The 23,247-nt window shown below is 36.8% G+C and overlaps 1 protein-coding gene across 4 annotated transcripts in view; it reads right to left on the bottom strand.

Moving 5' to 3' along the window:
* Positions 1-10,254: 10,254 nt before the first annotated feature.
* nr3c1.L (nuclear receptor subfamily 3 group C member 1 L homeolog) overlaps positions 10,255-23,247 on the bottom strand; it is a 137,132-nt gene continuing 124,139 nt past the window's right edge. For 3 of the 4 annotated variants that reach the window (XM_018250792.2, XM_018250791.2, XM_041584998.1), the window contains exons 7-9: positions 17,078-17,208; positions 15,489-15,646; positions 10,255-14,030 (exon numbers count right to left, since the gene is read on the bottom strand). In XM_018250792.2, coding sequence (XP_018106281.1) covers positions 13,878-14,030; positions 15,489-15,646; positions 17,078-17,208 — 442 coding nt within the window. In that variant the 3' untranslated portion in view covers positions 10,255-13,877. The remainder of the gene's footprint in view (positions 14,031-15,488; positions 15,647-17,077; positions 17,209-23,247) is intronic. The other variant, NM_001088062.2, reaches the window with a different exon arrangement.

The following is a 23,247-nucleotide window of genomic DNA, read 5'->3' on the forward strand; positions in this document are numbered from 1 at the left end:
TGAACCAGGGACTCGCTGCTTGCTGTGCAGTCTCCTTGTCGCAAAACTATTTAAGCAGACTGTTGAGTTCCTGGTTCACTTCAATAATAGTTTTTCAGGCAGGAATGATGGCTATAGGTGGGTCGTATTAACCCACACCTGTTCTATGTCTCGAATTATCCAACCTATAAATCCCTACCTCTCCGTTCCTTCCACGCCCGTTATAGGTCTTTCTAGTTTAGTTCCTGGGAGCCATTCTGTTCTGTTAATCTGATTCTGACCCCTGCCTGTATCCTGACTTTTACTGAATTCTGCCTGGACCGACCTTCTTTGCCTCCTTGACTTCTCTTCTGGATTCCGATTTTGTACCGTGTTACTGACCCTGATTCTTGTAAGTTACCTCAGTCCTCATTATACGATCTGGTTCTCTTGCTTGCTCAAAACCTTTGCCCTGATCCTCTCACTTTAAGACCTGGCAGCACAGGGGTATAATTAGTGGCAGATTAATCAAGGGTCGAAATTTGAAGTAATTTTTTTGGATACTTCGACCATCGAATAGGATACTACGACTTTGAATTTACTTTGACTTCAATTCAAAGTAAAAATCAACTATTCGACCATCGAAGTACTGTCTCTTTAAAAAAACTTTGACTTCAATACTTCTCCAACTTAAACCTGCCGAAGTGCTATGTTAGCCTATGGGGACCTGCCAGAGCATATTTCTATTTTTGGCTTTCGAATGAAAATCGTACGATAAAATCGGTCGAATCATACGATTCGAAGTACGATCGTACTACGATCAGAATACGATCGTACGATGAAAATAATCCTCCGACTTCGAATGTCGGGGGATTCTATTCGATGGTCGAATTTCGAAGTATTTTCCACTTCGAAATTCGACCCTTGGTAAATCTGCCCCTAAATCTTGGGGAAAAACATTTTCTAGAGTTTTTGCCCCAAAATGCCGAACCAGAAAATATTTAAGGTTTAGTAAATAACCCCCCTTAAACTCTTTGTGCAAGCCAGAAAACAACCCAGAAAAAAAGGTATACTATAAAATGAATAAAGGTACTTGTACCACAATGTGAAAAAATATTAACATGGGAAGAATTTGAGATAAACATTCCAACAAAGGATAAGTTACATTACCATCAAACTGTTCACTGGTTCAAACAAACAAATTGACAAAACGATTCTAACCTTAGAACTTTCCAAAAAGCTTGTTGAATCCAAAGTAAAATTAAATTAACAGAATGAAAAATGAAGATATTACTACTCATCTCTCTAGAACCAACTGCAAAAAAAATGGTCTAGCTTTCTCCAAATACAGATTTACATTATAATACATTATTAGACCAGTGTATTCAAATAAAAAAAATTAAAAACAATTCTGAGGTCATTTAAAATGGTTATGTAAAAAACACATTGGAGGTCCTCTGGTTGTGCAAACTTAATATTCTGGCCCCTGGGCTACTTGATTCATGTGGTAGATGAGATTAAAGGAGAAGGAAAATCAGATCCCACTTGGAGGTGCTCTTCTGGCTTCTTCTTTCTTTAAAGATCCTTAAATTTCCCGGGGAAGACGAATGCGCAGTAGAGCGAAATAGCAGTTTTTTTTGTTAAAGTGCGGCTTTTCACTATAATGCGCACGCGCTAGACGAAAGAAGACGCCGGAAAAGGATCGTTCCCTGGTGCTTGCTGTGATAAACCTGAAGTCAAAAAGAAAAATGAAATAAATCATGTTTTCCAAACAAATGATGTTTATTTTCAGGTGTGAAAATTTAAGGTTGGCCAGTAAATGGCAGTACCCAGATTTTCATTGATGGATCCACCCGCTTTGAACTTTTCCACGCCAGCACTGGGTACATACACTTATGAAGTAATGGACCCGCTTAGAGCGCAGTCTTATTCACTAGTGATGGGGGAATTCACGCATTTGGCTGCCAGTGACCATATTCACAAATTTGCCGTGAAAATTCAGCGCTGTCGTAAAATTTTTGATGCCAACATCGGTTCAGACGCCAGCGTCAACATTCGCACATCGCATAATTCACACCACGAATAAATGTTTGTGTCTTCACCTTTACACTTGATAAAAGGCCCTGAGCCTGAAATTGTGGTAATAAAACGCATTTATTAGCAGCTAGTACTGCTTTATCGGCTTTTCTCTCAGTAACTCCAGTTTTCTAATTATTTCGGGGCTGTACACTGCGATCGAGGCTAATTAAATAAATCTCCAGAAGCGCAGTCATTCTTATCATGTGGTTTTGGCTATTACGTAAGACATCCAGTCACTCCAGCCTTTATACATTACATTTTTGGCTAACTAACTATATTAGAAACATTTTTTATTTTGCACAGCCTATTTATTTAGTTTTTATTTTTACACTGAACTGTTCCTTTAAAATGTTCAGTCTCATCACTGGAAAGCCAATCTACATGACTGTCTTTTCTTTGCATTAAACTGGAGCAACAAAAAGACAATTTTAACTTAAAAATGAATTAAGCAAAAAACAAAACAAAAAAAAAAAACTTGATTTGACTTATTTCTATAGATATACCATGACCTGGATGAATAAGAATCTTTACAAACAAACAAAAAAACACAAAAAAACAGCCATTTAATGAAAAAAGCATTTCTTTAATTGTGATTTCATTTATTTAGAGTTGCAGAAACTGTCTCACATATACCGCAACCACTGTAAAAATGTCGCTGGGTTTTACCTGAACATCAAATGAAGAGAAAAATAAGCTCAGCGGCTTCACACAAGAAGAGACTTTATCATTCAGCTTCCCACGAAATAAATGAAAGGACATTGACGACAGAAATGTAATTTAGCATTAACAAAAAGAAAACACATTGAATAGAGGAGTTAACGTCATTTTTTTTCTTTTTACAGGTTTTACAAAGAATGTTGTAGAACATTTTGAAAATTTGCTGATTTACTGTAATATGGACTTTGAACATCAGATTCTTCAGCTCTTTATTCAAGCAAAAGATATGTTTGAAGGAGTAGGGAGTTTGAACCACATTTTTTATTTAAAAAAAAAAAAAGCAACAGACAATTTAAGAGAATTGAAGCCGACTCAGAGATGCCTTCACACAAGTGGAAATTCCAACAGGAGAAACATTAGGATGTGTCATAGTGAGACTAGGCAGGGCCTTAGTTATTTAGAGGTCAACGTCATGTACCACCTTAACAGAAAATGCCTCAAATATATATATATCTTGAAGAAAGTAGGAGCACACCGGTTGTTTTTGAAAAAAATTAAAAAATACACATTTTATTTATCCATTTAAAAGAAGGACAGGCCAACGTTTCGGTCTCCATCTAAGACCTTTATCAATAATTGAACTCACGGCAGACGTGATAATTGTGCCGAAAAATACTTTACTGCATTATAACAAACTTAGACATCGATGGGTTGCGATCCACTAGGGACAGTCATCATAGTGGACTGAAACACATCGATGTCTACGTTTTTTATAATGCAGTAAAGCATTGCAAAGTGTGTGCCATGAAGGAGAGGTGAGTGCCGGTATCGAGTTTATATATATATATATATATATATATATATATATATATATATATATATATATATATATATATATATATATAGTCACATTTCAAAAACATACGTATATACTGGATAATACCAATTGGAGTTCAATTTTTGATTGTCCAACAGTATTTTGAAAGTGGCCTCAGTTCTGTGACTCCGTTCTCTTGCCAGTAGACATTCTATGCTGTGAACACTTTGATAATCCTCTAATCTATATATTTCAGGGGCAGATTTATTAAGGGTCGAACAGGATAGCTTTTTTGCTCAAAACTCACAAATTCGAATTGGGAATAATCCAAACTCGATTCAAATTAAAATTCGAGATTTATCAAACCTTTACCGTGAGAATAATTCAAATTTGACTATTTGCCACCTAAAACCTGGCGAGCTAATGTATAAGCCAATGGGAGAGGTCCGGTGACCCATTTGAAGATGTTAATAGCCTTCCTGACATTTGAGAAAAAACGAAATTTGAGATTAGGCGAATTTCAATCTAATTCAATTTGCATTTTTCGAGTCGGTAACATTAGTTTTAGACGTTCAAATTTTTTCTTAAATAACCTCCCAAATGAATTTAGAGTATATTCGAATTTATTCGAGTAAAAAAAAAAAACATATGAATTTGAAATTTGACCTTTGATAAATGGGCCTCTAAATCTACTATAATGCATAATGAATAGCCGGTTTGTTTTACAATACAATGTAGTTCTACATGCACCTTAAATGGGTTGGTTAAAGGCAACCACTATATTTTAATCCACGTTATGTATTATTTTCCGCAGAATTTAGACTCTAGTCTATACCAATCTTGTTATATCTTAAGAAGAAAAATGAGAGAAGAGCCATATTGTATTTTTGCAGAGAATGAAAGATTCTCAATTTAACTTAAAACCTGTGGCAGTGGTGGTCATTAAGAAGCTTTATTGTGCCTTTTTTACAACCACATTTTCCAAAAGTAACTAGATAAATGACAAAGGGCATCTGTTTAGAAAATGGTTCTACAATTTGTCTTTTGCTTAGATGACATGTAAGGAATCTTTATAGAAATATATCAGTGCAGGCCTATGGCTCTTATTCGGTGTTGCCCTCTCTGATACAGTAATGGCAGTTTGCTGCCCATTAACCCCCACACATAACTCTCAAGTACATCAGTACATTTATGGCTTAAAACAAAAAAGCTCCCACCACAATTTTTTTTTTAATATATTTCAGAGGAAAGAAATGATTCCAGAGCAATTTTAGCCGAGTGATGGCACATAAAAGAGGAGCATGAGTAATTGCTATTCAGTATTTCTTGTAGGTTATTTTCTATTCGCCTAATCCACAATCTGAATCCTCTAAAATTCTCCATATATTGCTTTCTTTTTTTATTTTAATAATAATTGCCACCTCTAATTTAACATCTTATAAGAAACAGACGCAGAGAAAAACGTGGAAAATTTTAAAATAAAGTCACACCATTCCAAGCAAGTCTGGTGACCCATAAAATCTCAATCCTTACCAAGCCTGGAATCACTTGTAACCTTCCATTGAGAGACCGAACCAGTAATAATCAAGTTAAGCCTAGGCAGATTACATTCCCTATGCTGTGAGAACACCTGTACCTATAAAACAAGCGTGGGAACAGTATTTTAAAACAAACTATGGCTTCATTTACCTCTTCTTCAATGAGCAATACCTATCACCAACTAATATTTCTGTAAAGCAAATCTTCACAAAATACAGAAAGAAACTCTTTAGAGAGAAACTCTTGCTTATTCAAGAGGAGAAACTAACGGGGAAGTTAATGGTCTCCTGTGAGCGATTAGGACCTTTGATTGCGAGCTCCACAGAGGAGGTGAATTAAGGACAATAATAATAATAATGTACTGACAAGTAGCCACAGAACAGATATAACGTGATTCATTAGTGTTGTAGACTAGACATCAGAACTGAGATATAAGTTCACATTCACAGGTGCTATGGCTTTTCCCAAAATATTTGGTCTAGGGCGGGATAATACTATTAAGGCGGTTTCATTGGTTTAAGGTCCTAGGTACACCTTTATAGGTGCATGTGTCTTCTTATTCATACATAATACTTCACTAGTTCATTTCATGCAGGGACTGGATCAGTTTCCAGTTTTCAGTATCAGGAATGAGTTTTTTCCTTGCGCGGCATTTTGGATGCAGCTTTAGATGGGTTTCATTCTGGATTGACTCAAAATTAGGAAGGATTTACTCGGTGCAAATGCTTGAATTTAAGGTGGGCAAATTTAAGATGCCATTTCAGGTCCTTTATACTGATTCAGCAGCTTATCTGCCAGTTTATGGGGCTCTCTGACAGGCCTCCCAGACTGATACCTAGACAAAAATTGGCCAAAACTCAATCGGGCAGGTTTGATTTTCCTGTCCAATCAAGAACCACATCAGCTAGTTGAAGAGATCCTCGTCCCATCGGCTGTAATCCGATAGTTTTGCCGAACAATCGGATTAGCCCAATATTGGGTGAAGATCCACTTGTTTGTCAACCCAGCAAACAAATGGATCTTTTGGTGTATGTCCAGCTTTAGAAATGTATCTTTTATTCAACCTCAACTACTTTATAGCTGTGTACCGACTGTGCTTCTCTATATATTTTAAGGAAACTGTAAACATCCTAAACATGTTCTTCTGCCTTCTAATGCTATATATTCTCTTCTTTATAAGAGAAACATGAATTCCAAAAACACAAAGTCATCATTTTCCTTCAATAAAGGTTTCCCTCTTTCTGTCTGAATCAAGGAACGCTTGGTTTCTTCAAAAATCATCAGCCAAGATGAACACAACACTTAGGGCCCCCTAATCTAAAGACATGAAATGAAAATTGTTGAAATGATATTTATATTTCAGATTGAGTGATTTTGGGGTGTTTTACTGGGATTCCATGTGCCCATTAGACTGTACGCTACTATGGGACTACAAATCACACTCAATAGCAACAGACACTAAAACACAGTCACAAAGGGGAGCTGAAAGATCCAATGTTGATTTTGTAAGGTCTTCTGAATTTGGTTTTCACATAATACAGAATACAAGGTACTGTGTATATACTACTGAATTTGTCTCATGACTTCACATGTCTTCAATGACAGAACTCCAAATACAATTCTGAATTAGCAGTGTAGAACTAGAGTGGTCCCTTGTAGGCAGGCAAATACTACAGGCACACAAAGAAAGATCTGACATTTGCTTAATTTTACACTGACGGTCTAAATGGTAAATACGGTTCCTACTATTTGCTCTTTGGATTTCATTGGCTCACAGAGTATTAGCATTTTTAAAAGGTTCCTCCTATACAACAACTCATGGGGGAATGTAATAAAAGACACAAAAGTAAATATACTTATAGTCTGCACCTATTTAGTGTAGGTCTTGCGCATCTCTAACGGCAAAAAATTTGCATTTCATGGTGGCATCAGTGACTTCAAGCAGGTCTTAAAAATTCATGATGTGCACCCACAATAATGGTTTAAATATATTACATTCCAAAATGAAATTTCTTATTTCCCCTCATTTACAATTTTTATTACATTCCCCCAATTCAACATATCACTAAATGCAACATATCTTCAGACTGCACACTATTGAAAAAGTTCTCTCTCATTACACTAACATAGAGAAGATAAGGGAAGTACGAGGGGTGAAGCTTGCAGCAAAATTGAAAAAACGTGTTGGGTTTGAAAAAGAAAAATAGTTGAAATTTCAAACCAAAACAGAAGACAGAATATTTATCTGTTTTTAATAATGTTCAGTGTTTGTTTAGAAAAGAAACAGAATCAGATTTTTGGACAAGCAAGAAGTTGGGTCATTCAGGAAATCTTGATGGTGTTGCTGCCTCTAGGTTTCTTATTATTAAAAAGGGTTATTTTAGCCAAGTACAAACTGAAAATTATTTTTCTTCTTCTTTCAAGCGAACACGGAGAACTCTGGTTCCTGCTGATGGATGGCAAATCGGGAGCTAAAATGGAATTATACTGCATTGATGGACACTATAATCAGAAAAGCAGGTAACCTTCCACAGAGAATAATGGCAAAAACAACCTATTTGCAACTAATCCACTAAAAAAAAAAACAAACAAAAAAGATTCCAATAGACCAATTCCCACCCTTCTATTATACACTATACAAGCTATGATACAGTCAATAATTACATTGTGTAGATAAAACAAGCTTAAAAATCTCTCTCTTTATTCGGTTCTCCCCACACTGAGAAACATAAAATTATATTAAATCACAATTAATGTCCTAAAATGCTCATGCTTTTATCTTTTCCATATATAGCTTTCTATCATAGCTCAAATAGACATTACGATATGTGTATGAGTTTATATATATATTTATTTAATAATTCAATTATGTATATCTTGTATCTGTTAAAAAATGGCCAACACATAGGGGCAGATTTATCAAGGGTTGAATTTCGAGTTCACGCGAGTTATTTTAAACTGCCATGAACTCGAAATTGGACCAACTTCAATTTATTTAAAAAAAAAATCTAATTTCTTGGATGAATAAAACAGACCCCACAAACTTGAATTAAATTAGATTCAAGTTTTTTTGCAAACAACTCCAAATTGATCCCAGGGCGTCCTCCATAGGTCAAAACAGCAATTCGACAGGTTAAAGGTGGCAAATAGTCAAATGTGTATGATAAATTTCAAAAATTGAATTTGAAAAAAAACCTCAAATCAAATTTCAAAATTCCCTAGTCAGATCTGATAATTTTGGCCATTAAAAAACTCAAAAATTGGAATTTTCACTTCGACCCTTGATAAATCAGCTCCATAGAGTTAGGAAGAAGATACCAATGAAATTGTTTAATTGATAAGCTGGAACATACCTTTATGCTGCTGATCTAATTATTTAAATTGTTGTTCTTATGTCTTAATAAGGTGAAGCATGTTTTAAAATAGAGTTAATCATATTAGAAATTCCAAAGTGGTTTTCCTAAAAGCTTATCTATACACAGTTCATGATGGGGTATCAATGAATTAGCTGTCCCGTAATTTGCAATACGACCCATTCATATATTCACTTGACACATATGTAAACAATATTTACCAAGTGCAACACTGCCACGTGCTAAGAATTACAACACTGTAAACCATAATCAGAGCTCAACATAAAAAAAACAAACATGCCTAGTTAAAGGGACACCTCATCCCCCTTTTTGGCAAGGGCTCAAAAAAATTATATATACACATTTTTGCCCACACTTCCCGGATTCTACAGTTGGAAAGGAAACCATAATAGTTGTACAAACCATTCCCTGCCCCCTTAAGCTCACAGTGTAATGCAACCCCTTTCTTACCTTGTTCCAAGTTATAGATTCTGGAACTTGAAGTCTCTCTGCTTTGGAGAGAATCTGGGCACCACACACTATGGAAAGCAGAGGAACTTCAAGCACTAAGTAGAATCCTTTACTTCACAGTGGAATAAGGCGATGGAGGGGTCACATTACACTGTGAGCCTAAGGGGCAGGGCAATGGTTAGTATAATTTATTTTTGGAATCAGATCAGTTTTCATGCACCTTTTCTACAAAAGCCCAACTAAATGGGCTAATGTCAAAGGGGGCAGTGGTGTATATTTTCTCTTTGACAGGTTTGTGTTGAAATCCATGATGACATTTCATTGCATTCTTCTCCACAATAAGCACTCGATCATGTCTATATTGTGAGTGATTTTTATGGGAGATCTTAAGTATTACATAATTGGCATTCACACATGTTTTATGAACAGTATGATCTATGGGTCTTAACAGTAGGGATGCACCGAATCCAGGATTCGTTTCGGGATTCGGCCTTTTTCAGCAGGATTCGGCGGAATCCTACTGCCCGGCCGAACCAAATCCTAATTTGCATATGCAAATTAGGGGTGGGGAGGGAAATCGCATGACTTATATGCAAATTAGGGTTCAGATTCAGTTCAGTATTCGCACGAATCTTTCGCAAAGGATTCGGGGGTTGGCCGAATCCAAAATAGTGAATTTGGTGCATCCCTACTTAACAGCAATTAAAAGCAACATTTTATTATTTTTTTTATTGTATTTAAACTAACTAGATTCTAGTGCAATTGCCCTCCATCCTGGTAAACCCGTTAGATTTGTGGTAGACTAAAGCTGGCCATGCACACGAAGGTCCGTTCATTTGAGAACATTGCCAAATGAACGGATCTTTTTCTCTATAAGACCCCTAGTTACAATGATGGGGACACAGGCTGTCTTCATCAACAAGCGGATGCGGTTGAGATTTTTAAACCAATCCAATTGATTTCTGGTTGATATTCAGCCAGATATCTGTCAGGTAGGCTCGTTTGAGTGCCCGATACATAGGCAGCTAAAATCTGCTCTTTAGAGATTAGTGAATACAATATTTCTGTAGTGCAGACACACGATAGGTTGTATGAGGAATGAATACTTTTTGAGTTAAAAATAGCACTAGCAATACCATGTTCTGAATTCATTGATTCCTGAGAAGACTTCATTAATGCTTGGCTTGCCATACAAGTCTTTTTTATCTACATGCTTCAACAGATCACCAACCCCATGGATCTTATTAAAATCAGCCCCACAGTTCATCTCTAGAACAAAAGTCTTGACCTGTACCTTTAAAGCCATGTTCCATGTACTGTGAATCCATACTGAAAATCAGGGGTGTAGCCCCTCACCCAATCAAAAAAAATACATTTTCCTATTGCTCTAATTAATTTATTGGGTGGGCTTAATAAACAACCAGTAAAAAAGTAGAATTAGGTCTGGACAGAGAAAAAAAACATAAAATAAAAATGTTGTCTTGTTTGAGAATAAATCTGGATTTTTCAGCTTGCGGTTGAACAGAATATATGGTAGTTTAGAGCTTGTTATATGAAGCAATTCAGAATAGTCTTTACACTGGCAGTTGCCCTGAACAAGTATAAAAAAAACTCATTAAGGCCTTGAAAGTAATCAGTATATTCACAACTAGAACTACACAGATCAACCTTTTATACGCTCACATTTTCAGGTTGCAAAGATAATAGCAAGCCCTACAGACATTATGACCAAAAATGTTTCATACATATCCGGCAACAATGACCAGCAAGGAAAGCTTTTTAGAAAACAACGTTCTACAGGGACATGAATATCAGCAATAGACATTAGTCCACATTCGTGCTATGAGCGAACGGTAACCAAACAGAGTAAGTGTTTAAATCAGTGGTCCTCAAGCATGACTTATACATCATGTTGTTCCTACACAGGGAATATCCCTTCATGGCTTTATTATTTAATTCTGTACTTGACACATGATCACTTCATGGCTTTATTATTTAATTCTGTACTTGACACACGATCACTTCATGGCTTTACTCTTTTGTATGCAATATACCTGTGTGCAAAATGTAATGGATGAAGTTTGTTGGCACTTGAGGACTGGGATTAGCTTACTCTATGCTTGAATCTATATACAGAAATGAGAATTCACTATACAAAAATGTACAAAAAAATATTTGGGATTTACTGAAGCCTAAAGGGTAATAACCAAGATCAAAAAGCACCCTACACTTTAGTAAATGACAACCACAATATGATTAAACTTTTTTTATGTTATGTTTTTTTTTTTATCACCGGCAAAATGAGGGTGGGGGGGAAAACTTCAGCAACTGCTTCAAAACAACTTTGCGATATAATTCTATAAGCTATAAAGTCTGCACATGTGTATTGGTGATGGACAAAGGTTTCTCTATCTAGTTTATTGTATTAATACTTAAAGTACAAATACACGGCTTTCCGGATTGCCCTCAGATCTAGACGACAGGGATTTGGTTGATGATCAGGTGATGGCTGCCATTGCAGAGGCACTTCAAGGCACAATGAGACCTAGGAGCTACATGACGATGCCAAACATTCTCTTTGCAAAAGGCTCGAATATAAAAATGACAAGTCCATTTGTTTTTGTTTTGTTTTTTTACAGAAAGAAGAAAACATAAAAACCCCACAAGCTTTGTTATTTGTATTTTTTGTGTTATTACACAAGAAACGATACAAATCTGAAAGGCTTTTTTTCCCATCATTAACAAAACAAAATATATGAACAATTCCTGTTTATGAAAAGCTGTAAAAAGTATAGAATTTCTCAAAATAAACAAAAAAAAAAAAAATCCGCTAAAACACAGGCTTTTCTCCTTGAGGAGAAAGGAGAAAAAAAAAAGGGACGAATGAACACATTACACCTCACTCTTTAGGATGACGGATTCCTGGGTTTTGGCTCAATCCTGTTCAAATCCCGGCCTAAGCCAAACTGGCCTGAACTTTCTCAGGATGCCTTCTTAGGATATAAGGGGAAAAAAAACCCACAAACGTATTTTAAAAAATTGCTATAATGCTTACAGTCCAGTTACGTCTAACAAAATACACAATAAAACAGATAGTCGCATGTTCGAATTTACAACGTGTCACATGGAAACATCGCATGGATTTCAGCATCGCTAATGCAAATGATGGTTTTTTTTTTTTTTTGCTCTGCAACAGATTTGAATAAAACAACCCAATCAAAAGTGCTGAAGCCTTCCTTATTATAATGTCTAATATATAATATAAAGCATCGGACAGTTATTACGCACTCAAGCTGCAGTAGCCCTTTCATTTTTCTGTCCCAGTTCCAATTATACCAATATGGCATACATTGTGGAAAACTATAAATAGGTTCGTTTAGCAACACAGTTTGATAAGGTTTTTTTTCACGAAAATGAACTTTCATATAAATCTCTCTGTATAGATTTCTATATATATATTTGTTTTGTCTTAATAACCCTGCTTACAGTGGCTTTGTAGTGACCCTGATAAAGTTAAAAAAATCTGATTAAAAAATCCTTTAAAGTGAATGGCTGGCAAAACAATTATGTATAGTTTTTGTTTTTTTTTAAATACTTTTTCTTTTGTTAATAAAAGACATTTACATTCTGTAGGCTATTGCAATGGCTACAGCAGCTTCTAAAATAGCATTTCATCTTATGGCACTCGTGAAACTGGTACAAGAAAGCACGGCTCTGGCTTGTGTAGTTGCCAGGTTCTGCTTGGTTAAGATGGAAGGGGTCAGTGACCCGGGGTCAGTATAGGCTTGCCTATCCTCAGACCATAGATGGATATCAGACACCTAAGCACAGGAGATTAAGCACTAGTGTGGTACCTGCACCAGTAGCGGATACTAATATGCAGCAAATAATCATTGTAGGCATGTGCCTTCCATTTGGACAAGTAGCTAAGCAAGAATATTGTACAGGAGGCATATAAAGACTCTAAGAAAGAGAAGGAGGAGGCAGGAAAAAAGGAAATCCCGTCCTCCGCCGACCTGACTGTTGATGAGAAAGTGTTTATGACTTTTTTTATTTTTTTTTTTGTCTATTTTAGTTTTTCTGTTACGGACTATTTTATAAAGGTGTTAGGAAAGCTCAAAGCTGCCCCTGTCTGGAAACATATTCCCCTAAGGCCATATCTGTACAACAGTTGTTTTTAAAAATTACAACAAAAAAAAACCCCAAAACAAAAAGAAATCCTAAATCGTATGGAAAATAAAAATAGGAGGAAGCCAGTTTGCCCGTTGGTGGTAAAACATTGAGAGGAAACTGCTAGATCCAAACAGTAGCTTAAAAAAAAAAAAGGCACAACTTCCCTTTTCTGATAGACGCTTGTAAACTTTCCTCTGGTTACATGCATAAATCAACCTTTCCTAAGGGGGAAACCCTGATTTCTTTCATTTTTAATATGTCATTTATAAAGAAAATCCAAGACGTTTTGCGATTACAACCAATAAAAACATTTGTTTTAGAGATATTAATGCCCCCTTGTTGGATTGTGCTGCATTTCTAGGGGGAGCTAAAAAGAATGTTGGGATTTAGATTTGCTTCATAAATAACATAAAAAAAAAAAACCGAAGTCATAATAATTCCCCTTTAATGTCACCTAAAAAAAAACACTTTAAAGAAAAAAAAAAATAGATCTAGCAAAATAAACCCATCCTAATGCAAGAATTACAAGCAGAATGTTCACAATGCAGACTCTTATTCAACCCCCTCTTATTCAGCCCATCTCACTCTTGAAATGAGGAATTTCCCGTAGTTTAAAACTTGGCCCTCTGTAAACCACAAGAACTGTAGTGCATAATTACAAAAGGAACACCGTTGCAAGGACAATAAGAACAGCTGATTTCTTTAGGCTCTCTTCTTTTTTTATACATTAAAAGCGATATATATATATTTTTTTTACTTTAGCTTTCCTTAAGGCAACTTTTTTTTTATACTAATAGATATATTTATATATATATGTTCCATTAAGGCAGTCACTTTTGATGAAATAACAGTTTTTTGAGGTTTCCAGATGAATATTTTGGTATCTGATTGCTGATGATTTCTGACAACATATCCGGAAATTCGATGCTCATTGATTTATCCAGGAAGGAAAGGAAGCAAAAGGCCAGTAGATTCTCAGCCACCTGGGGGGAAGAAACAAAAGCAGTGTGATTCGATAGCACGGTCTCTCCTGCTATACAAGTTCATGTCTGAGATGGCACAACAGTGGGGTGGGGTTTGTACCAGACCAGAGCGAACTTGGTCAAGAATAATCAGCACCAAAAATCTGCCTATGTACCACCACTGTCATTTTATCTACCCACTGAGAACTGGTGGATCACCATCGTATCTGCTCAGCTAACAGTAAAGTGAATTTTTTTTACTCATTTTAGATGGGTGGGGGCAGTTACTACTTACAGGAGGCCACAGAATATTGATCTTAAAGGGATCCTGTCGTCGGAAAACATGTTTTTTTTCAAAACTCAACAGTTAATAGTGCTACTCCAGCAGAATTCTGAACTGAAATCCATTTCTCAAAAGAGCAAACAGATTTTTTTATATTCAATTTTAAAATCTGACATGGGGCTAGACATTTTGTCAATTTCCCAGCTGCCCCAGGTCATGTGACTTGTGCCTGCACTTTAGGAGAGAAATGCTTTCTGGCAGGCTGCTGTTTTTCCTTCTCAATGTAACTGAATGTGTCTCAGTGGGACATGGGTTTTTACTATTGAGTGCTGTTCTTAGATCTACCATAGCAGCTGCTATCTCGTTACCTTCCCATTATTCTTTTGTTTGGCTGCTGGGGGGGGGGGAAGGGAGGGGGGTGATATGACTCCAACTTGCAGTACAGCAGTAAAGAGTGATTGAAGTTTAGCAGAGCACAAGTCACATCACTTGCGGCAGCTGGGAAATTGACAATATGTCAAGCCCCATGTCAGATTTCAAAACTGAATATAAAAAAAATCTGTTTGCTCTTTTGAGAAATGGATTTCAGTGCAGAATTCTGCTGGAGCAGCGCTATTAACTGATTCATTTTGACAGTATCCCTTTAAGGTGGCCATAGATGCACTGATAATATCATACAAAACTAATTTTCCTAAATATTCGGTGCGTGTATGGTGGGAGACGAGCCGACTGATATTGACAGAAGATTTGGATATCGGTCGGCTTGGCTATCAGGCTGGCTTGATCCGGCACATTTAAAGGCACCCAAACATTTGCCATTGTTAGTGCTGAATCATCAGATACAGGTAGAATTCTATTGTTTCTACCTGTATATCGGACCACGTGTATATTAAAACAATCTTTCCTAGAAAGATAATTGTAGATCGTAATTGTAACGTCTAAGGCCACCTATAGACACAGACTATGTCCCTTAAAAATTATAACATTTATAAAACTATAGAGGTTATCATGATAGAAAAACAACATATGTAGGTTTCTTTATTCCAGCAGAGCTTCTTGAAGGTTAGGCCTTCACAAGCTGATAAAGGCCCCTGACCCTAGGGGCATGTTCTATGGACATAAATAAAGACCAAGGCTCAAGGGTGAATATTCTTCGAGAACAGTATGCTCTCAGTAGACGAAAGTTATGGACTTACCTCATGCATAGAGTCCAATAGCTTTGTCAGTTGGTAAAAGCGCTGCCAGTTTTGACTGGAATTTCCTTCCCGCTTTACTATGGCTTTTCCCAGCTCTTTAATGTATGTCATACGAATTTCCTCAAACAGAGCGTGGCTCTTCAGGCCTTCCTTTGGAACTAAAGTTGCAGTGTTAAAAAGAAGCAATCAGATTAATCAGAAAATCAAAGTAAATTAGTGTATAGCATGAGAACTCATGTCAATACTGATAATTACTGAATGTTCTTAACAGACCCAACTACAGAACAGAGGATAGCAAATGGAGCCCTGTCTAAAAATGCATTTATGTTAATCAAACTTATCATATCATCTGCCCAGACTTTAATGCCTGGAAAAAATTCTGAATGTTGCTCTTCTAAGTATTCCATAATTTAGGAATATAGTATTGTTGCTTGTGGGATCCCTGTGCTGTATAGTATACAACTCTGTGAATTACAGTGTTCCCATGATCATTCCATCTTTAGTTTAAATTAATACATATTAATATTATTTAGTGGAGTTCTAATAGATAACTTCATGTACATAAGCAGGAATTTTCTTTCCAGTTGCTTCCCTTAGAAACTAAAATATTTGGGCATTGAACATAGTTAAAGGGATACTGTCATGGGAAAAATTTTGCACTGAAATCCATTTCTCAAAAGAGCAAACAGATTTTTTTATATTCAATTTTGAAATCTGACATGGGGCGAGACATATTGTCAATTTCCCAGCTGCCCCAAGTCATGTGACTTGTGCTCTGATAAACTTCAATCACTCTTTACTGCTGTACTGCAAGTTGGAGTGATATCACCCCCTCCCTCCCCCCCCCCCAGCAGCCAAACAAAAGAACAATGGGAAGGTAACCGGATAACAGCTCCCTAACACAAGATAACAGCTGCCTGGTAGTTCTAAGAACAACACTCAATAGTAAAAACCCATGTCTCACTGAGACACATCCAGTTACATTGAGAAGGAAAAATAGCAGCCTGCCAGAAAGCATTTCTCTCCTAAAGTGCAGGCACAAGTCACATGACCAGGGGCAGCTGGGAAATTGTCAAAATGTCTAGCCCCATGTCAGATTTCAAAATTGAATATAAAAAATCTGTTTGCTCTTTTGAGAAATGGATTTCAGTGCAGAATTCTGCTGGAGTAGCACTGTTAACAGGTGTGTTTTGAAAAAAACATGTTTTCCCATGACAGTATCCCTTTAATAAAATTAGTGGTCCAACTAATTACAAGTATGATTATTAGAATCTTTAAAGGTCCATAGCCCTTGTGCAATACTTGGCTTAGGACCCCATTCCATGTCATATGCGAACACCTAGGACCATATATGACCACAATTTCTTACTCTCCTTCCCACTATATAAACATAGAGTATACTTCAATGTCTGTATGTGTGAGGTAGAGTCTTCATGTTCCTATTTGGTTTCTTCCGAAGTGAAGAATGTAATTATGTTTGCCCTGGAGTCCAAGAGCCAGTATTTATTAGCCATTAACATAACCCCGTCAGCTGAAAAGCTATTTATATTGAAAACAAAAGCAGGAGACAAATAAAATTTTTGACTTACTTGTGCACATGAGCAACAAGACTTTCATGCAGAGATATTCATCATATGAAATTTGAAGACTGGACATTTCACCTGCAATCTTCAACATCTCCTGACATCTCTCTTGCATAAAGGGTAGGTGCATCCTGTCCCTGAGGATAAAAGGGACATGAACTATGAGCTAATTAATCCTTACTATGAAGCATTTACTGGGAGGAAAGATCTAGCCATCAAGTAGTCTGTACAGTGGACTGATTGGCAGTTGATTTTCAACCCGCGCAGATGTCTGAATTGCATCGATCTCTCCAACTCAGTTGTGTTGAACAGGGTGCCTGTTTGTACAGCTTTGTTTGGATATTGTTCTGAACTGGCTCATCGATCAGCCAAATATCTTTCTAGTGTCAATGGCTGAAGTAACTAAACTGTGGTCTGAAAGACAGATAGCTGAGGCCCCAAACCAAAAGTTATTAAATAACAAAATAACCAAAATCTGGTTACACAGTTGGCCTGCCTTTTGGCTGCTGCTTTTTGAACACTAGTTGAAATTCAATAAAAAGCCAAACTAGTCAGAAAGGAATGAGAAAAACCCAAGACATGAATTGTAGCTGTTGAGACCAGTTGTTACAGGCTGTCTATGAACAGAGTTGCAGAAGGATTACGAGTGCAGACACAAGCCCTCAAGATCTACATCATTAAATTAGCAAATAATAACACAGTGGTTTTATGGAAGATTAAATATTTGTAAATGTGAAAAGCTTTGGCTGAGCCAATAATGAAACAATCATTGAACAATGAACCAGCATTGTCGACTAGTTCAAGAAAATAATTTTTGGCTCCTGTTTGTAGTTAACTGGTCATGCACATTCAACAGTGGGTTCTTTAGGAGAAACTTCACTATTGGTCAGGGAAAGAGAATGTCAGCTTGCAAATGTGAATGAAATCCATATAATAGAGACCAGCACAGTGATCACTTTTAATGATTAGGATGCTTGGATTTGTCGATGTTTCCACTGCAATGGCCACCTGCCCCCACAAAGCAGATGATCGGGTACCTGTGGGTAACCCCCACACTGGGCAAATGAAGAATAATCTGCCCAAGTCCCAATCATATTGTGGGGATTCCTAGGGTATCCGACCCCATGCAGGACTCTACCATATTTTTTAATGCCAGTGTAACACTTAAAGGATTAATGCCTACAGGCCAGACTATAATGTGAGGACCAGGTTGTCTTGTTTTCCTGATAAAGATTTATCTCCGTGTTAAGACTGAAAGGGAAAAAAGCTATGGAATATTTTACAGTTGCTCAGACACAAACAGCTAAGGGCAGCCAAAAAGTACTCAAAGGCGTGTTATCAATTTGAGCACCAACCACTTGTTTTCCGAGGCTGTGACACTGCTCCGTAGGAATTTATCCCTATGGCTCCACGACAACATCGAGCTGAAGTCTGGATATTGTAACAGCCAGTTAAAACCACTGTTGCAGTGTACATTTTGGTACGCATACACAGGCCTGGATTTGTTGAAAAGCAACATCTAGCTTTAAGACGTTTTTTTCAGGTCCATTCATGATCGTAAAGAGGAAAACAAGCCACACTAAGGATGCCAGTAGTGTGAATTCAAAAAGTTACAGCATAATATATTTACCCAAAATATAACTAAAGTAGTGTAAAGGTGATAACTTTACTAGCCAAGATGGCAATCACAAGAAGCTTCATCTCTGGTTTTAGTTTTTATTGTATAAGTTGGTTTCTGGTTATTCTGGTTGTACTGTGTTTATATATTGATTGACAATCTTATGTCTTGTAGCACCTGTTAAGGAAGTCCGTCCTAAATCTCTTTCTGATGTGTCTGGTATTGTAGCACCTGACTATAGATAATAAGAGTACTTTGAGTGGTCAGGGTGGAAGCTGTAGAACATATAATGGTTTGTCAGTGGGTTCTTGATATATGGTGGAATGTAAGGTATTGTTTCTGATATATGTTTTGTCCAGGAATGTGGGTGGGGCCCAATGATATCTGGGCCATTACACAGTTGGATTATTTTATGCCTTTTCAGCTGTTTTTTTTCTAAATCCTCTGCTGAAGCAGAAAGGTTACTGTAACCTTATCCCTAAACAAATATATGTATTGATCCAGTTTGGAATTGAGACACATTGTAAAGTTATTGGGTTCAGTGAGAAACCTGTTGTGAAAAAAAGTGCATTTGAGGAAGAGGGTTCTTCCCCAAACGTCTGCCGAGATCTTAACTTCAAGGTATTGATGAACATAACATTGGTATTACCCACCAAGAATCACTGAATAAATAAAATCTTATATTCTGCCCAGAATGACATAGCATGAAGTTTAAAATTTAAATGATCTTTTATCATCTGAAACACCATGTTGGATAATGCTCTTTTTCTACTATTAATATTACCCCACTGTCAAATTTTGTATTATTTTGTTCTATTATTGTTGCATTTTCATGAAAACAACAATAAATTCATTAAAAAACCCATTCTACATATTAGGCACAAAGTTAGCATTGGAGAGTGTGTTTTGCAAATGTTTCTTGATGTATTTAAGCACTTATAGCAGTTTTCTTCTACAAAATCGTGACATTTTTCTGAAAATTCTCCCATGACACTGCAGAGTTTGGTTTCGTCGCCTTTGGGGACAAAATGTTAGTCCTTTTGAAAGTATTGCCAGTTCCTCATTAATGTGAGAATAAGACTCCTGTGCATAGCACTTTAGGAGTCTGAGCCTTTGCTGTTCTTGTTGCCAGAAGTTTTTGTAGTAAAATTCTTGTTAAAATTGATTGGCGATTTTACTTGTTGGATATTTGTTCAGCATTAACTGGGGTAAATATGCCTGATTAAAGGAAAACTATACCCCCAAAATGAATACTTAAGCACTGCAGAGTTTGGTTTCGTCGCCTTTGGGGACTTAAGCAACAGATAGTTTATATCAAATTGAATGACATATTAAAGAATCTTACCAAACTGGAATATATATTTACATAAATATTGCCCTTTTACATCTCTTGCCTTGAACCACCATTTCATGACTCTATCTGTGCTGCCTCAGAGATCACCTGACCAGAAATACTACAACACTAACTGTAACAGGAAGAAGTGAGGAAGCAAAAGGCAGAACTCTGTCTGTTAATTGGCTCATGTGACCTTACATGTGGTTTGTATGTGTGCACAGTGAATCGTACGATCTCAGGGGGCGGCCCTTATTTTTTAAAATGGCAATTTTCTATTTATGATTACCCAATGGCACATACTACTAAAAAAGTATATTATTACGATAATGGTTCATTTACATGAAGCACATGAGCTGTTTTATTCAGTATCTTTTAATAGAGACCTACATTGTTTGGGGGGTATAGTTTTCCTTTAATGATCCTAGTTTTCGATGGGGATACATATTTCCTTACAACAAATTACCGCAACAGAAAGAGGAACACAGGTTAATGCAAATATTAATACAAAGGTACTAAACCAGAGCAAAGTATGATTATACAGAATGAAAATAATAGGTAGTATTTGAGCAGGCATCTTGATATGATATGTATATTGTTCTTGGCAGCCAGTATGCATGCACCGGCCTCTCACACGCCAGCCTTCAATATTGCCGACATGTCACCCACCAAACACTTTGTATTTGTCAATAGCAAATGTTCTATGTATTGACCCGTAGATTTATGCAAAGGGAAAACACGGGTCATACAACTTGATATTGCATATACAGTCAAGAAAACCTGCCCGCCATACACTACATTTTAAGAAACAATCATTTTAATATTATTTAGCCCTGCAGATGTGATCAACACCAACATTAAAAAAAAAAAATTTGGGAAGCACTGATGTAATAAAATAAACCAAGAACCATCACACCACAGTGGGAAATAAACAAAAAGAAAGCCAATTTAGTGAGGTCAGTGTAAGAAAATAGATAGAAAGAGCTCGTATGCCAGTTTAGAAGCCTGAAAAATTCCATTCAACTCCTTAAAGGGACATTTACTGGATTATAATATGTGTTCTTTTGTTTGTTTTTTGTCATGCTTTTTATGATGTTGTTTATATTTCTAAATTACACTGCAAATAATTCACTCTACAATATAAAATTTAATTCCTGAACCAGCAAGTGTATTTTTTCTTAGTTGTAATATTGGTGTGTAGGCAGCCATCTCAGGTCATTTTGCCTGGTCATGTGCTTTCAGAAAGAGCCAGCACTTTAGGATGGAACTGCTTTCTGGCAGGCTGTGGTTACCAGTCAGCTGTTATCTTGTGTTAGGGAGCCGCTATCTTGTTACCGTCCCATTGTTCTGTTGGTTGAAAGAGAGGGGTGATATCACTCCAACTTGCAGTACAGCAGTAAAGAGTGACTGAAGTTTATCAGAGCACATGACTGGGGGCAGCTGGGAAACTGACAATAAGATTTCAAACTTAAATATAAAAAAAATCTGTTTGCTCTTTGAGAAGCAGATTTAAGTGCAGAAGTCTGCTGGAGCAGCACTATTAACTGATTCGTTTTGAAAATTTTGAGAATTCACAGCTCCACTGCAAACATACAGCTCCACCCAAACAACAGTGTAAGGCTACAGTAAAACAAGCATGATATTCACCATCAATTGACTATACCCAATGATGCAAAACAGCCATAATTAACTCTTTGGGACCATGAAAGGGAACAGCCTAAACCAGCTGCACAATAAAAGGAGCCAGTAATTTTAGAATACATTGACGATTCCAGTACGTACAAGGCTTACTTAAAAGGATTTCCCAAGCCCAATTATCGGTCTTTTGCTTTGCATAATAAAAGCAAATGCAAATTCAAAGTATTTGTAAACGTAACTGCTACTGGAAACGGCTTCTGCCTGCCCCTTTCTGCACTGCAGCCCCAATTCTTCAAACAATGTTGCAATTGTAAGCTCTCCCATACCTCCCAACATTTTGGAAATAGAAAGAGGGACAAAAAGACTTGCTTTGTGGCGAAAATGTATTGACCACCCACACTTTGTGGTCACACCCCTTAGCTACCATGTTTATTTTAGAGAATTTGGCAGGTTATGAAAGTCTGAACACATCTCTGTGTTTTTTACGTGTTATTACAGTTTTGCTAATGAAGCCGAATTATTACAATTGTTTCTTAAATTGTTACAAAAGCATCCAAGTGTACCTGCTGCATATTCTCTGCCAAAAGCCAATTAAGCTTTAGAAACTTTGTATCTTTTTCTGGCTGTTCAGTGCATCAAAGAGAAAGTCGGGACATTTCAGTAACAATCCGGGACTGCTGACTGAGCTGTCAAAATGTCCCGTGAAAAATGGTCATTAAAGTGCAGATAGGGGAATTGGGTAGAGGCTCTGGCCTAGCCACTCGCCAGTGAAATAGTCAAAAATAAATGAAAAGCCAATACCTTGTCTGCTACAAACGGGTGAATCCCAAACTTTATTCCATGGTGCTCACAACACTTCAACGTGAAAAATGGGACAATTGGGAGTTATGAGCTCTCTTGAAGCTAAGACTATACTGCCTCACAGGTCTTCTGCTACATTGTTTTAACAGACAGAACCTGTGTTGCAAACATACAGCAAGGGTACCAATATAGAAGCTTAAATTGAGAAACATAATACATATTTTGCAGATACTAATACATAAACATACTGGGAACCATGAACTAATTAAATAAGAGTGCAGCAAGGCAATTTTATTTTGTAGAAAAAAAAACCGTTTCCTGTTATTGTTAAACACCGGACAATCTGCATTTGTTTCTTGCTGCAAACCAACTTTTACAATGCCACCATTATGATGGAGGTTTATATGTGTACTAGATGTCTATATAATGCTAATGGTTCTCCTATGTGCAGTGCGGTAATGTGAATCCAGATCTTATTCTTGGCACCTGGTTGGTACCCTGAGGTGTAACCTTTATAATTTGGCTGCCGAGGGCTTCTGTGAAAATTAGATTATGATCATTTTACCCTTGCACTGCAGAGAATGTGGGTGATTTTAATGACGGTTATTTAAGAGATTTTCTTCAAAACGACATTTTCATTTCTTTGCATGAATTGTTTTCCTAGAACAAGGGCCATGGGTATGTGATGTTTGCCAAGTACACTAGGGCTCGCTTTCTTTTTCAAGTTAATCCAGTTGTGGATTTTGCTATGCCAGGTTTCTGTGCCGTGGTTCTCACTGATTTCAG

This window comes from Xenopus laevis, chromosome 3L (genome assembly GCF_017654675.1).
Source record: "Xenopus laevis strain J_2021 chromosome 3L, Xenopus_laevis_v10.1, whole genome shotgun sequence".
Classification (NCBI taxonomy): domain Eukaryota; kingdom Metazoa; phylum Chordata; class Amphibia; order Anura; family Pipidae; genus Xenopus; species Xenopus laevis.